The following is a 17429-nucleotide window of genomic DNA, read 5'->3' as shown; positions in this document are numbered from 1 at the left end:
GATTTTGACGATTCTCTCTTCATGTTTATGGTTGCGAGTGCAGAAAATATTCTACCATCACCCCAACAATATAACCATTGCCCTGCAAACTCCATTTACATACACACATACACTACACATATTTGAGCCAGAACTTGCACACAGAATGACTACTTCTAAATTTAGACTTTAATGCTGTCCCCTTCGATTTGGGCTCTGAACATTGCTTAGAGCTAATATTACTAAATTTGTGTAATTGATATATCTTGTTATAGCCTATGTTGTCTTTCACTTGCCGTGGTGGAAATGCAATAAAAACATGTCTAGAGAGCAGAAGCCGTATAAGTTCAGACAATGCAACTGGTGTTGTCTTGAAACAATAGCTTTCAGAAATGACTTCTGATGAAACTGCAAGCTGACACCCAAACATGAATTACGTTACTTTAGCAATATAAAGCACTTTAGTTTGGCCGTAACTGAGCTTGTTTGGGCGGCAATGGCCTGTAGTTTTCCGATGCACTTACTGCTGCACTGGTTGGCGTTTGTAAAAGGTATGATTTCAATCACTTTGCCATTATTTACCGCCTCCACCCTATCTTTCTTCTTCTACAACAAGTGGATCATCACACTTACCAGTGCCAGGAGCAACGTTTTCATGTACATAACTGGCTCATTTGTCATGCCCCTTGATTTTTACATTAGTTCCACTTGGGGTTATTGAATTTCTACTGAGGCATTGTAAACAGCCAAGCATCAGCCAATCCTAACCAGTGCATTGCTGTCAGATCTCTGTGTCAAGGCTCTAAACGTTGCTGCCTTTTAAGCCCCAAAAAAACGTATTGTTAGGGGATTATTGACACGCATATTCCCTATCAATTGTGGTTAGAAAATGATCATATTAAATCGAATCACTGCCCCTTCCTCAGTGATACTCTTTCGGTGTGCCAGGCACACACTCCCATCTTTCTTCAGCATGCCATGAGACCATTAAGGAGTACAACAAATAATTGCTTTGGAAACATTTCTCATTGTTTTTTATAACTATATATAAGCTATTGTAATTTGTTGTAAATACTATAATTTACACGCATCCTATTTTAATACTAATGGCTCATGATGCATACCTGCTGTTGCTTCTTGTCGACACAATGAAAGGGGTCAATTCTTCCGGTTTCACGGCATTTATTTTCACAATCAAACGCTACAAAGCTTTTGCTGCATGCTGTGACAGTAACCACAGTGCAATTGATACTCCAATACACTGACAGCATTGAGGTAGGCTGGGGACATATTGGGCCATTCCAGATGTCCTGTGATGCAGCACATTAGTATCATCCCAATGCAGCCTCCTCACGCACCTCCTGTCTAGAGGTGTATAGGTTTCCCTCAGTCCAGAGAGGCCATCCATTTTGGATCTGGGCTCTATGGAGGAAAGCCTGTGGGTAGATTGAGTAAGAAGGTGCTGTTGGTGGCCTCTCGCTGCTGGCCTGGCCTAGTGCTTTCAGATCCGGGAAACAGTGGGGACACACGCAGGTCTCGGTAGGAATGGAGTCGTCCGATGGCTCGCGATAAGTGGCACTGCTTGAAATGGTTACGGAGTCTGCAGAAAGACGGAGAGGTTTGTAAAACATGAAAACGGATGCAAGGATATTTTTCGACTGCAGTTTTTAGAGACGCAACACGTTTTAAAGGTGCTGTGTGTAATAGTGTGGGTCATCTAGTGGTGAAAGTTCTACTTAAAACCAAAATTCTAAAAGTTGTTTCGGAGAATATACACAAGCTGTTGTTGCCTTCGAGGACAAGAAGCTAGTTACTAAAGATGACGTCATCCACCACTGCCTCTGTTTGTCCATTCTGTGGCCTCCTTGGAGGGCAAACCACTTATTTGTAGAACCTAGAAAGATCTGTCTGGAGGTGGACATACTTTTACTACTATCAGATGTCTTTGCTCAGATACACCTCATTGATTGCACTGATTTGGGCATATGACTTGTATCTAAATGATATACAACACCAACCTTTGGCGCTCTGCCCCGGATGGCCAACCTCCTGGCCCGGCTGGACCACACACTCCTGGTTGCGGTTTTCCCCTTTGGGTGCTGGCTTGGAGGTCTTTGCCCCCCTGGTAACCCTCAGAAAGACGACCAAGGCTAAGGTCAGGCTAGTAGACAGCATGACTACGCAGATGGCCAGCAGGGAGTAGAGCACAACAGTGGAGTCTCCAAGGGCCGTTGGCAATGAGAGCCCTCTGGAAATCTGCATGGGTTCTTCAACCAGGAGAACAGGAGCGGTCACAGCAGGTGTTAGATCTAAAGATGGAATAAAGTATTTTTCAGGCAGGTTGTCCTTTTATTGGGCAACCAAAGGTAAAGAGATGCCAGGTAATGAAGGGATAAAGAGATATGGAGGGCCATAGCAAATGAAAACAGGTGACCTAGAACTTTCCAACCCCCTTGCCCTCCAAGGTGCCCCAAACTACATAATTATATCTCTGCGCAGAAGTAAGCATTTCCTACCAATGTCAACCAAATACCATTCAGACCCATTGTAAAGGAGTTGTGGCCTTCTAGCTATATCTACTGTATTTACTGTTGGTAAGCTTGTCTGCAACATCCCAGAAGGTCACTGTGAATGGTGTGTTGTTCGACAAGAAATCTTTCTTTACCACTAGAATGTATTAGTCAAGTCGTGTTCTGACAACTCTACTGTATCCTGCAAGGTCTAACTCAGAAGAACATTTATGCCCCCAAAGAACAGAGAAGTATCCTGAAAAGGGAAAGTCACTTACTTATTTAAACTACTCCAGGCCAATAATGGGTCAGTACTCACCCTGACAGTGCTGGGCACATTGTGCTGGATGTCTGCCACAAACTTCAGCGCACCTCATACATTTATTTAGCAGCCCATCGTAGTAGTGGCCAGGCAGTCCATTGCAACTTGCGGACTCTTAACACAGGAGGAAGGAACATGGTGTAAAAGCAAGCAAGAATAGCCCAATAAATGTTTCAGTTGTTGATATCCTGCTAAGAAAAAACCTGGACGTACAGCAGAAGGAATAAAATCCATGCGCCATCACCGAAGGCTTACCTCATGTGTAGGGGCCGACAGTGTTGTAATTACTCAGAATTCCTCATGTGGGCGACATAATTTACGCACTAAAGCTTTAGGACAATTAGAAACTTGTATAACATTTATTTTGTTGTTGCATAGTTTACCAGGTTTTATCAAGACCCATCTAATATAGTCGGATACCGCAAGAGAATGATCGACAAACATACAGTAAAAGGATTTGCATGCTGTAAGTTCGACAATAGGCTGGTAACATCGTCAATCATCAAAGTCCCATACGTAAATGTGACAATGTGTTTACAGGCTGTAACAACCATGAAATGTACTGTTTACATTGACATTTCTTATCTTATGTTTTAATATATGTGTGTGTATATGTGTACTCACCGCAGTAAGTTGTGCATCTGGTGATGACTTGTGGCGACTGGCATACTAGGCTACATTTCATACATCTTTTGATCAAGGGATCCCAGTACTGACCCGCATCACAGCTTCTACCCATCAGCCCTGATAACCTTAACACTGACAAAAAAAACACATAAAGACATACACAGAAATATATTGAATATATTGTCTTTTTTATGCAAATCAAGTAGCATGTAGGGAAAAACAGGTGGGGAAATGATTTTTCCTGTAAGTCCACATTGGATTCACAAAGTGTTCAGTACTAAATAAATACAAATATACTAAAATGAGTTGCTAAGGATCTTGTGTCTTCTGATGTGATGCAGGAAGTGGTGACAGTGCTCTTAACTATGGAGGTGCTATACAGTGACTAGCTTAGGTTACTGGTTATAAGAACTCTCATAAATGTGGTCAAACTAAGAAGAGAGCCATTGAGGAGAAGTAGTGTGTGGTCAGTCCTGTTCATCTCAAATCAATGGTTATCCCTTTTGTTTGGTCACAGTCAAAAGAAAGTCGACAAATGGTAAAGGTAATGCCATCCACAGCAACCTAATGTGATCTAAGCTTTGTTTATAGCAGAGCAGGGGCAGTTTTGAAACAGGCAGGAAACGAATACCTTGCTCAAAGACGTGATAAATCAAAGACGACCTCTACTAGCTGTACACAGTCTCTCAATACTCAATTCACTGTACTATATTGCACCATGCTGTATTGAACTATTCTATATTATACTGTATGATACCACAGCATATTGTAATATAGAAAACCATACTGTATTATATCATATACTGAACTAAACAATACTGTAATACTGTACTTCCTGTACTATACCATTTTCCTGTACTGAACTATACTATTGCTGCACTTAATTATACCATCCTGTACTGAACTATGCTATACAATATTACAGTATACTATACTATAGTATACTATACCATACTTTACTATATTCCACTATGCTGTACAGAACTATACCATTCTGTACTAAACCGTATTATACAAAACCATACTGTGTTATATTACATTATACAAGTTTACAGAGACGTACCATAGGCCTACTGTATAATACTATATTAGTGTGCTATTCCGTACAAGTATGCCACTCTATACATTAACAAATTGTACTAGTGTACTACACTGTTCTATACTGCACTAGTGCACTATACTATGTACCATTAGGTATATTACAGTAGGAGTATTAATAATTATGCTGTATAGTACTAGTTTACAACATTAAAGTGTACTATTGGATATAATATAATACAAGCCCCATGTCTTTATAGCAGCTTTGTTAAATGTTTCCTTTCACAGAAGGAACTGCTCAGAAGATATATTTTTTATATTACAATTTTGGTTAAATTGTAGGAAACTGTCGGAAGGTTAGATTCACTTTTGCATTATAGTTGTAAAATACTGCCTAAGTCTTCACTTCCATCAGTGAATATTGTATAAGTCTGCATATGCTGAATGAGTTGGGACATTGACTTTAATATGAAAGATGTTGTTAAGGCTTTTATACTATGAAGTTCTCTTTTGCATTTGCTTTAAAAGCTAAACGGACCCATAGACCTCGACTCCTTTAGAGTGACCTTGAACGTGTATAAACGTCTAGTTTCACAAATCAAGGGTCCTGTCCTGAGCAACATTCTGGCCTTGCTGCAGATGCAACACATAGCCCATCCTTTCAGAAACCATGTCTCTGTTCTTACAAACTGTCCTCTTCGCTCCGCGGAGCGCGGAGTCAGCCGACTGTGAAAGACACACACATCTAAACCTCTTCAGTCCTCCGCTGCTTTCCCACACACACACACACACACACACACACACACACACACACACACACACACACACACACACACACACACACAGACCTACAAACTAGATTTATTCTCGTTATATATTTGTCACACCCTGCTGATCAGCACTCAGTGTCTGACTTACAGCCCCTCACATTTCACCTAAAGGTAGTATAATTTGTTAGTTTCCTAAAATAATACTGTTTGCTAATGTCAAATACAAACGTACATATTTCTAAACAAACCAATTCATAATTTAAATGTACCATTCTTTTTTTTATATATTTAGCTATTTATTTTAAGTTTCTCATGTAAGGGGTGTGGGTAACACTTTATAATAACTATCTGTTGTAACTCGTTAATAGATCATTAGTAAACTCTTAATTAATGATTATTAATGATTTGTTAAGTGTTTGGTAGCAGTTTGTTAAGGATTTATAACAATGGTAGATAGTTAATAGCTTAATAATTGAATCAGTTCATCTGGGAGGTAATCCGAGATACCGACGAGGCTGAAATAGGCTATAGACTATATACAGTGCATGGGCAACTGAGGGCAGCTCCATTTTAAAATATTTTTAAATAAACTCAATACACACTGTGCATGCCATGGACTTGAACGTGACGTGATCAGTTAATCTCGGATTACCTCCCAGATGAACTGATTCAATTATTAAGCTATTAACTATCTACCATTGTTATAAATCCTTAACAAACTGCTAAAAAACACTTAACAAATCATTAATAATCATTAATTAAGAGTTTACTAATGATCTATTAACGAGTTACAACGGATAGTTATTATAAAGTGTTACCGGGGTGTGTGTGTGTGTGTGTGTAAGAGAGTGCATGCGTGCGTTAGTGTGTGCGTGTGAGAGAGGGAGAGAGAGAGAGAACTGGAGAGAAAGATGTTTCTGTTAACCAAAGTAAATCCCGTGTTCATCGTTATCATGATAGTTAGCAACTGTGATGAGGCCCAGGATTTGTTTCCCACATGGACCACACATAGTGAACACAAACACTGGTAACATCGTAACACTACATTCAGGCTGTTAGACCTTCTGCTGGTTAAAAATATATATATTGAGAGGGGTCACTCACCAGGCGAGATGAAGCAGCTGTGGGAGAATCATTGGTTTGAAGATGAGAGTGAGACAGCACTGTAACTCAGTATGGAAGCTCATTTGGGTATGAACCCACTGCTTGATCTGGGACTTCCCCCTGTATGTGGGTGAGGAGGACCCCACTTCCCCTAACACACACACACACACACACACACACGCTTAGGTTGGACTTTAATGCAGTGCGTATAAAAAGTAATTTTCTGCCTTGGGCCATTATTTAGCAGATTGACAGTAATTGGGATGTTTTAACAATGACCAATGGAAAATAAACATAACTGTCAAATAACTTGGTCTATTCTATAGCATTTTGGGTTGTTGCCTATACCTGGACAGTCAATCTTCAACATAATCTAAAACATAGATGGAGTATTTGAGTAATTTGTATCCTTATTTACTGATATTTGTTCAAAATGTTGCCTTTTTCCACAAGATTAAGCCAGTAGATTAGCCTGGTGCTACCAGACCATCGTACTTAATTTCATTTGTACAGAAGGTCTGGAACTGCTGTAATTGGCAAACGTTCACTCACTTGGACGCGGGTGTCTGTTGAAGTTTAAAACTATTGGATCTGCTCAGTGCCACTCTGGTTTAGCCAACCAATCTCATATAACGTTTGGTCGTGACATATGTCATGAGCCGGCTTCTGACGGTGCGTTCCAGTTGTACAAGGAACTCGGAAATTCCCGACCTCACTACATATTGTAGTCTATGGATCTACTGGTACCTGGCAACGGTAAATTGCTAGAGCCTAACATTTAGTTATTTGGATGAGAAACGTTGTAGGCGTCCATACTTTCCCGAGCAGATGCACTGGAACACAGACAGGTCGGAACTCGGAACTACCAAATCGGAAATTTCCGAGTTCCGAGTATAAGGGAGCTTGCGATAAATTAAGATGTTCCAGTTCCAAGGCCATTGTTAAAGGTGGAGTCAGCGATTCTGGAGAATGCTTGTTGTCAAATTCAGTGAGTATCTCCTCATCCGCTACCAAAATGTGACATTGACAACAAGCGTTCTCCAGAATCACTGACTCCACCTTTAATGACTCGCACACACATTCTTCTCCTGCCGTGACAAGTCAAAATGTCAACCATGAAAAAGTTGTATTGACTTTATTTTCAACTCAAATCACTGTCACCACATTACAAGTTATTCAATTTTAATTCAAACAATTGTCTTAAATATGATTTTAAAACTATCTGTCTTTATTAGTCTTCAGAGAGGTCACACTGAATGAGCCCAAACTGACAGTGATCACACACAGTGACTCAGTGTTGGCAGATTTTACTGTGTGTCAAACGGTGACTAAACCTAATGTGCATCAGTGTGAAACTGGTTCCACACCGCATGTTTTCACTCTCCAATGAGCACAAGGCCAGATTTCAGTATGTGATCTCTGGCTCGGTTCTCAAATGAACAAGGATCTCTCCAGCCATGTGTAGCTTAGAATGAGTTGTTTTAGGATGAGAGTACATAGTGACTTTCAAAATGAGATTTATTTTGGTCCAATTGTGATTTACACATTTATTTATTGATTCACACACATTTTGCCCAGCTGATATCTTCTGTTATAATCAATGATGTATGTATATGCAGAAATCAAAGCTAAGTCATGAGAGAAAGCCTGAAATAGTAGAACTTCAAGTTCAGTAAGAGAGAAGATGATGGTAGATCACAACAAATCACATCAACAGTGAACAGCTTTAGGTTTCAGACCATGTATCAAACATGTCACCTGGAGAGTTTCAGGGTCGATTTGCTGCGCAGCTGTTTGAAGGTGCCGGAAATTCTGGTATCGAGTCATTTAAAGGTGTTAGTTTCGATTTCCAACTTTTAATGGGTTCTGCTTTATGACTTTTAAAGGTGCAGTCAGCAATTCCAGAGAATGCTGCTTGCCAAATCACGACTGACCACTTTAATGAGTTAAACATCACTGAGATACAGACATTAAAGATGGGATGTGCCCTAGAGTTAAACTGTTCACACATTTGATAGCTAGTGTTGGATACACAGAGTTGGTCCATGTAGTTAAGCCAAGAGTTTGGTGCCAATGCATCAATAACAATAACCACAACCACTCTAATGGTACATTTGGAATCCCTCTTTGACTTTTGTTATCAGCCAGTTCAAGTCGCTAAAACATCTCTCGAGAACTGACACACTTCACAATGTGCTTATGTTGCCTGGATCACAACCACCTACAGAAACCTGAACGCCCAGAATAGACCTGCTGCAGATGGGTAGTCAAATTCAGAAAAAAAAAGTTTTTAAAAAGGAAGCTAGTTCACATGACTGTTCAAAAAGGAAAACAGAACAACAACAAAATCAAATCAAAATCAGTTTTATTTGTATAGCCCAAAATCACAAACACATTTGTCTCAGTGGGCTTTACATTTCATACAATATGATATACGATACAATATGATACAATATGACACCCTGCCCTTACACCCTTAGCTCGGCTGAGAAAAAACTCCCAGTAAAAACCCTTTACCGGGAATAAAAAATTGAAGAAATCAATCACGAGTATATTCACGAGTTGGCCAAAAATGGCCAACTCGTGAATATACGAGTAATTTGGCAACCTATTCAAATATCAGGCTATGTAAAAACTGCTTAACCTTGCATTCACAAACAACAACCAGGAGCAATGTTCATGCTCTTCTATTATTCATTTGACAACAGATTGTTAATTTATAAGGAATTCAAATAGGTCCTCAACCCAAATATAAGCAATGTACCGCCTGCCCAATGCAGACGTCAGGTTTGTGATAGTGGGCTATTTTTTTCTGGCCTTGTTTTATAGACTCAACATATCCCACATGGAGATACAAAAAATAATTCTATACAACACATTTCCTCCAACAACACCAGAATCACACCAGTAGATGGAGACAGCCTGCAATGTTTGAAACGACACTGTTGGGTGAAGGACTGGCAATCATTTTCGGCCAAATCTCTGTGCCCTTATCACAGATTGACAGAAATCCTTTTCACTGATGAATCTATCCCTTGATCTCGGCGAAATACTCTGTTGATTGATCCCAATCCCACACTTAATTTAGCTGATAAGAAAACAGAAAGATATTCTCTGTCCCAACTTTGATAATCAGATGAAGTGTGAAAGATAAGAATGTCTGGGCTGAAACTACTTAAAATTCTAACAGACCTCCGAGCAACATTTCCAGCCATAAGGGGTTGGATCAGACAGACTGTGTTGCAATTTCATCCCTTCAATGCGTTACAATACTGATGGAATATCTGATTGTGCTTGGATCCTTCTAGAAGCGTGGAAAACCCAAAACAGACCCATTATTTATATCGTACATGTGTGCAGGGGGAAGGTTGTGAAGTGTAAAGATATCTGATGTGCTGGCTTTGGTGCTCTTATCTCGTTCCTTGAAACTGACTGCTATCACACAAAGAACTTGTTGAGAAAGGCATCTTTCTGTTCCCCCTTTCATGCATTTATCTGCATGTCCTTCTGCCTGCGGTGTAGGGATTCTGATCTCATGAATAGTTCAGCAGATAACACACAACAACTCAACTAGGGGTGATTCTGAAGTCGAATCATGTTGCCTTTTCTGCTCATTGATCCATATTCTCATTTGCAACATTGGCTTTGTTTTTTTCTCTACACCAGAATACCCAATCACAGTTTGCATTCTTAACTTGGCATAATAATTGTATCTTATTGTGAACTCCGATTTAAACACACACTGGTGAGATAATTATTTATTAACAGTATAATAGGCTGATTTTTATACCACAATAGGTGACATATGATGATTTATTGGGAGAAACTAAACGATTCCATGTAAAAACCAGACATTCAGCACTCCAATATAGCTGGAATAGAATGATCGTTGTTTCATGAGCACATTTTGCTCCTTCCATCAAAGTTGTTAAATAGTTGACTATTAGGAGTCAAACCCTAAACAGTTTGTTCACGCAACAATCTCGTATACAACAAACTTTTATAATAGCTCCAAATTGCTCTTGATTATCTGATTAGTATTTAAAACCCACAGTAAATGTCAATGGTTCTACCTTGTCAGTTATAATCAATAGCAATTAAAGCTGCTATAAACAATTTTTCTTTAATTACCAATGGATCACATGATTACTCGTGTGTGACAGTGGTGGTGACTCATAGTGATTAACTGATATTGAATTACCGACCTCATTTGGAAGTTCCCATCAGGTATACGGAGTGTTCTTGAGAATCTACGTGTTTTTCTTTTAGCACACACACACACACACACACAGTACAGACAGGTAGCAGATGATGAGGAGAAGTTCACTGATTTTGACCAAAAGTTATTTTGACAACAAAATCGTTGAACCCACCTTGAACATCCCTTATATAGAATAGTAAACACTGGAGGCTAACAGAAAAGCTTCAACAGAGGGAATTCTTTGTAAGGCCAAGGTTCTGCATGATACATAGTCCAGAATACTTGATCTTATAACACCAGCCTTGGAGGCGGGTTGTTTTAGGTTTTTATGTTGGGCCAAGGAAGCACAAATACCTTTCAGAAAAAGTTAACAAAAGAAAGAACAAAAACAAAAGAGGAAGTCCAGCTGAAAACTAAACTTCCTGGCCTGGGGGGGGGGGGATTCACCTGAGACTTTAATGAAGCCTCTTCCCTTTCAGAACATCTTGTGCGCTTTTTCCATCCTGTTCTGTACAAAAAAATGCCTCATCCTACTCACTTTATGTGAGCAGTGCTGCCTGACTTTTCTCACACACAATATTCTAGCTTGGCCTATTACTTGCCTGAACCTTGTCTCTACTGTGAGCACATATTACGCAACGGACCTTTTCAAAAATATTTTTTCAGGAGTAGCTTGACAAGTCATTTTTTCTATCTAGTTATCGGAAAAGGTCATACATACAGAGGCATGATCATAGGCTACCAAAGTTCTGACCCGTAATATATGCTATTTATTTTGCTGACCACACTGAGGGAACACAGACTTAACATTTTTCACACCTAAATTAACATTTGAAACTCATACTTATGTTGGTTTAAAGTGGGTCTAAAAAATCACTTTCTTCTACATTGCGCTTTTTCAGTCCTCATTTTCATCTTTTCACCTGCTACCAGCACAGATAGAACACCCCCCCTTGAGCGCCAACATAATTACAGAATACATTAGTTGTTCTCACAGTGAACTCTGAGTCCTCGGCGGTACAAATTGGCACACTGTCATAGTCTGAGTCATATGGAGGCAACCAGGGAGGGAGAGAGAGAGAGGAGGAGAGGCTATATGAGGGAATGGTGTGTCAGGGGAGATCTCAATGAATCTACTATTAAACCATTGGAAACATGCTTTTGTTAATATGTTTTCCCAAGGAATAGCTCATATGAGTGGCCTACAATAGTGACCTATAATTTGAAACAAAAAGATACAACCTTCTTATCAGCAGTGCCTTTTGAGTCTTCATTTGGGGACATGCACTCGGAGATCAAAATACATTAAAGGAAGACTTTGTGATACAGATTGGTGGTAACATGACTCAGGAGGTAGCCCCCTGGACCCAAGTATAAATATACACAAAATGTATTGAGACACAAAAGTCTATAGTCCACATAGCAGTACTGTGAGGGTCAAGTGACTTGTAGTGATTTGCAAACAGTCTGGTCCAAATTGGTGGGCCGTCTGACCAAAATGGCCATTTCTAAATCATGTTTCTAGCTGGGTTACATTTGGGTAAGAAAAGAGAGAAAATAAAATAAATATAAAATGTTTCTTTTGACAGTAGTCTATTTATCTTACTATGTTTCGAGGCAAAGCATTTCTTATATTGTTACATTCAGTCACTAAAAAACTGCTAAAATCATGTTAGATGTGGCAGATTTAGCCTGGTTTTTAACCGAATGTCTATGTTTCTTTAAACTTACAGGTTGAGCTAACAACAACATTTGAGTGTAGTTAGAGTGACTATTTAAACAGTCTTGACATATATTTTTCAATCATATCAATAACCCTGACTGAATAGAACCCTGTGCAGAAGTCAGGGAGGCTAAGCTCACATAGTCTGTATCTCCTCTCCCAACCTGGCTTTCACCCTTGTCTTTATTTGGGTTGTTTGCTATATCTATTTCCTCTTAGCTTCATTTCTCTTTTGTTTTGGATAAATAAACTCACGGGTGGTCTCCTCTGTTTGTCCAAACTTGAGCCATGCCACCTGTGACAAAGGAAGTGATGATTTTAACTCGTCTGTGTTTAGGAGTTCCTGAAAAAAGCCTCTTGAGAAATGCTGGAATTGCCTGAATCCCAAATTGTGTACCCTGTGTATACAACATAGTGTTTCCTGCGTGATGTGTTCAGGGATCGAGGAATAACTTGGAGTTCCTCCAGTGAATGTATTCCTGGAAGGATTGCACAGTGGACACTGGGCCCCTTCAAGTTGCAACTCCAGGGAATTTCTAGAACATACAGCCGCAGTGATTATACACAGCCAAGTGAGTCCATACTAACACATACCCACACACATGCTGCACAGTCACTGACAAACAAAAATACAGGCCCGACCATGGGTGCAGAAACTAGCCTGCATTTTATTTGAAGAGACAAGGACATCAGCGTGTCCTTTTACAATCAATGATCACATTATATTATATTCTATGCAACAATAAAGAGTCACAAATAAACATCTGCTTCTGACATCACACAAACGTAAGCTGGGGAGGGGGGGGGGAATACTGTAGTACTAAAAACCATATACAGCAGGTCTTTGTTAATGTTTTGGTTACCAACATGTCTGTACAGTACAAAGGCCTTTGGTTGCTTGGCTTTGGGGAGAAACGGGTCACAATGTTGTTTTGCTGTACATTGACGTCATCACATGATTTTCATATTAATAAGTTCCAAGGCACATAGATAGAAGTAACTACACAGAGAAGTACAAATCCATGGCTGTTCACAGTCAGAAACAAGCATGTAAGTTACACCCAGTATGGCTAAAATGTAGCGTATAATAAGAAATATGTAGTGTTTAAAACCCACGTACAATTTCACTTCTTCGACCAAAATAACAACACATATTTAATCTTTGTTGAAACTCAAAAAGCTACAACGCTGCACCGGTTGTTGCTAAAAGTGAACCCAAACCAAAGTACATACAGTATCTGTACCTTTTTTGCTTTTTTACTTTCTTTTTTTTTTCTCCGAGATTTGTAATCTAGCAAAAAAAAGAAGGGGGGCACCCAGTACGTGTGTAACACCTGTTTCGGCTAGTGAGGTGACACAGAAGGTGGTATATATTCAACCTTCCCCATGCAAGAACAAGCTGAGGTCACCACAGATAGAGTTAATAGTGAACGGTGCATCCTCGGGATGCCGCACGTTCTAGCCCTTCGCAAAATATCGACTTGTGTTTGCAAAATAAAAACGTAAAAGAAGAGAGACATCTTAGTCTTCATCACACAAAGTTATACAAAGGAAACAGCTACTACAGACGCCGTATTTGACTCAGCTGTCCTCTTAGCGCTACATTTACACTGGTTTTTGCACAGACTGTTTTATCAACATGGATTAAACAACAGAATGACCCATTAAGTCCATTAGGTCCAAATAGCCAGCGGCAATGACAGGCATAGTGTGCTTCCTTCGGTATGGTTCAGATATATCAGTTCAGTTCAGTTTGTGTGGGCGTAAAAGTTGTTTTAGTTCATATTATTCTTCACCAGCTTTGCAGGCTTGAGAGAGAGAGAGAGAGAGAGAGAGAGAGAAAGAAAGAAAGTGAGAGCAAAAGTAAGGAACTGTGGATGCTAAATACTTAATTGTAATGGGTGAGATTTTGAGTTTATCCCTGTGACACACACACACACACACTTTGTGACTGTTCTGTGTGATACAGCACCTGTGACTTGCACAATTGCAGAGTATCCACTGATGCTGACAAATAAAGACAAACAGAAATATATTGCATGTTAAGAATGATTCACAGGCTTATATGCTTTTTAAACTACAATCTGAACATGTTTGTAAGTGTGGGTGATAAACCTTATCAGCTTGCTGTGAGCCTATGCCTGTGCGACACATTTTCAGCGATAAGGTTAGAGTGTGACAGTGCGGACCCTGCACACATGCTATTACTAGCAGTCATGAGAGATGGTAGGCTGTGTGGCCTGTGTATGTGTGTGTGTGTGTGTGTGTGTGTGGCGCGTCACATAATTACTTTCTGCAGTCACCTCCCAGGAGGAGCCCTGTCTGGTCCCTCATTTATTTGGCTGCTATGATTGATAGCTTCTGACTTGACTGATATACTGAAAACATGTTAATGTAACACTGCAGCATATGGTGGATGACATTAATAGAATGGAGGCTTCAAATCTCCAGGCAACCAGGTGTGGAGGAGGTCCACAGGGGCTGCTTGGAAAAGTCACAGCAGCCTGATCGCTCAAATTCAAATTAATGTCTGCTGTAAACATGGGCTCATCCAGTCGACATTAAGAGAATAAGGAAGTTTCAAAATGCTGGCTATTTTGACAAGATATTGTCCTGTGGCTCCTTCAAGGCTGCAGCTTAATGGAGTGAGACAGGGTTGGCAATGCAAACTGTTACTGGTTTGCTAAAGAACTAGCAAGTTAATGGGTTTTGGAACGGTTTTAGTGTGGAAAACCTTCACAAATGAATGGGTATTCTAATTCAAAAGGCTGGCAGCTCTGTTGCTTTACTTGAGATCAGTGCCTGCATAAGCATGCTGACATACTCACAACGACATTGCTAACATGCAGATACTGTATTTAGCAGATGTGTATATGTTTACCACATCATCTTTGTTTTAAGTGTTAGCATGCTAACTCTTTTTTACTAATAAGCATTAAACACAAAGCATGGCTAGGGTTGATCGGTACCCCTTTAGTTTTGCAGGTAATTGGTCTTCAACCCAAACCGAGATAGAAAGTTAAGGAATTACCCTATTGTTATTACAGTTCATTCTGCCCAGACCAAACCTGTTTGTACCAAATGACATGGCAATCCATCCAGCAGTTGTTAAGATATTTTAATATGGGCCAAAGTGGTAGATTGACAGACCGGCATTGTTGCCCATAGAGCCGCAAAACTCTGCAATGTTGCACTGATTGATTGACTGATGATTTCCTGAATTAATCAGGCATTCTGACATTATACTTGCTTTTAAACATAGCCTACTAAGAAAAGGAGTCTACAAGAGTTTTAATAGCACTTAACTATGTGTTTTTTAACTATTCATCCGTTGTATGTAATGCCATTAAGAGATGCAAGATGTAGTCAGTCAAGGTCTTGTTAATAGCATACTTTTTGTGTTATTTGATATGTAGTCAAGTGAGCATAAAGCTTATATAATTTATAAAAGGTGGGAATACGCCTTATGACTATACCGAGTGTAAATTTGAAGAGTAACTTAACACTAAATCCACTTTATTTTAGCACACTCCAGAGTCTGATAAAATAACCCCTGATGATGTCATTAAGGTTATCTCAGCTTGGGCTTTGGCACTACAATACTACACCAGAAAGTCTGTGTTGCAGACTGAGGGTGTTGAATTTCAAAAATGTAGGATTTACCAGTTAGATTAAAGACGCTTTCAAGTTGCAGTTGGGAAATGTAGGATCCATTGTTGTTTTTTCAATTCGTTCTTTTACAAATCTGTCTTGAGTTAAGTCCCCCCCCACAGCCCTCCCCCCACACACACATTAACAGAATCAGTAGATACACATAAACATATGCTTTAGCTCGCTCTCATACTCTCTGTATATCCTTTTCCCCTCTCTACCCCCCTCATTTGCCTGCCTTCTGTTTAAATGTAGGACTTTTGGCAAGCACACGATGGCTGTAACAAATGTGAAGCTGAAGGTGGTGACCACCGCACAAATTCAGGAGGAAATCTGACATTGTCAAAAACACAGCACTTTACTTAAATGGCTCCTTGCAATGGCACCACTGGTACAGGTAGCAACTACTTTCACAGACAAAGTTAAGCTGGTGTCTTTGATGCACAACAAAAAAGAAGAAGAACATTTTTTTTTACAGGAGGGATGACCTTCGAATTTCCTTTTGGCTTCGACACAGAGTCATCCATGGGTGGAATTCCCCCCCGGATATATACACCAAAATGTTTCGTATATACAAAGTCAAGCTGTTCATTTGGGGGATAGGTCAGAGTGTCTGCCAAGAGGATTTCTATTCTTACCAGCTAATCAATAATCCAGGCTGTTAAAGAGTTTACAGATCAATGCAAATCCTCCCAGATGCAGGCTACAAAGGGCAAAAAGAACATCCTTCATTTCGCTGGCAAATAAGATGTTGTGTTGAGCGAGGAGGGCTTTGCCATTTTGTTGCTCTTTTGATCATGTAAGGACCAGACTGATCGGCTGGTATGAATAAAACATGACCCTTAAAATCGTTCATCTTTGGGTTGTGGTCTTCAGATATTTATTTTTCAAAGTCTCCGCCAGCTGTTTTCCACTGACATGTATGATTGACCTCTTCAGCAATACTTCCACATTCAGAGAAATCAATACTGACTCTTCTTAGCATTCAATATCTCCATCAAAGGGGTAGGGGGCGTGGATGGCGCTCAATCCCTTCAGATCACTCTCTCTATCACAAGGGAACTAGCCCCGCTATCTCCCGTGAGTCCCAGCCATCCACGCTCTAATCCGGCATCTTGTTTCGATTTTGGTTCAGTCTGCATTAGTTCTAACAACTTGATAGAAACCTCAAGCTGACAAGCATTCTTGTTTTTGTAAAGATTCAACGTCACTTTGTCCCTAGAGTGATGAAAGTCACTTCAGTCAATGAACATTTTTTAATCAGCCTCAGGCTCAAGTTGCCACAGTAACCAAAATATCAAGAGTTGTGAGCTGGTGTCAGTGTACTTTCCCTGATCTCTGAACAAAAAAAAACGAGGAAATTGTTTATTTTTCTCTTGGACTTTGCTCATGAGTCAACTTCTATGCACAGCAGCTGTTGCGTCATCCTCCTGCCCCCGCATTTTTTGAACCAAAAAAGGTCACCATCGGTTCACTGGCAGCCCATTGGTCTGACAACGTGGAA

At 39.9% G+C, this 17429-nt stretch overlaps 1 protein-coding gene across 1 annotated transcript; it reads right to left on the bottom strand.

The window, feature by feature from the left end:
• Positions 1-1310: 1310 nt before the first annotated feature.
• tnfrsf13b (TNF receptor superfamily member 13B) lies at positions 1311-6720 on the bottom strand (the record flags this gene model as incomplete). Its single annotated transcript, XM_080048594.1, has 5 exons — positions 1311-1579; positions 1998-2288; positions 2809-2925; positions 3436-3570; positions 6699-6720. The coding sequence occupies 5 exons, from the start codon at positions 6718-6720 to the stop codon at positions 1311-1313; spliced, it is 834 nt and encodes a 277-aa protein (XP_079904720.1).
• Between the last annotated feature and the right edge of the window lie 10709 nt (positions 6721-17429).

The sequence above is a fragment of the Ammodytes marinus genome (assembly GCF_949987685.1).
Source record: "Ammodytes marinus genome assembly, chromosome: 20".
Taxonomy (NCBI): Eukaryota; Metazoa; Chordata; class Actinopteri; order Uranoscopiformes; family Ammodytidae; genus Ammodytes; species Ammodytes marinus.
This window is presented reverse-complemented; position numbering and strand designations above follow the sequence as displayed.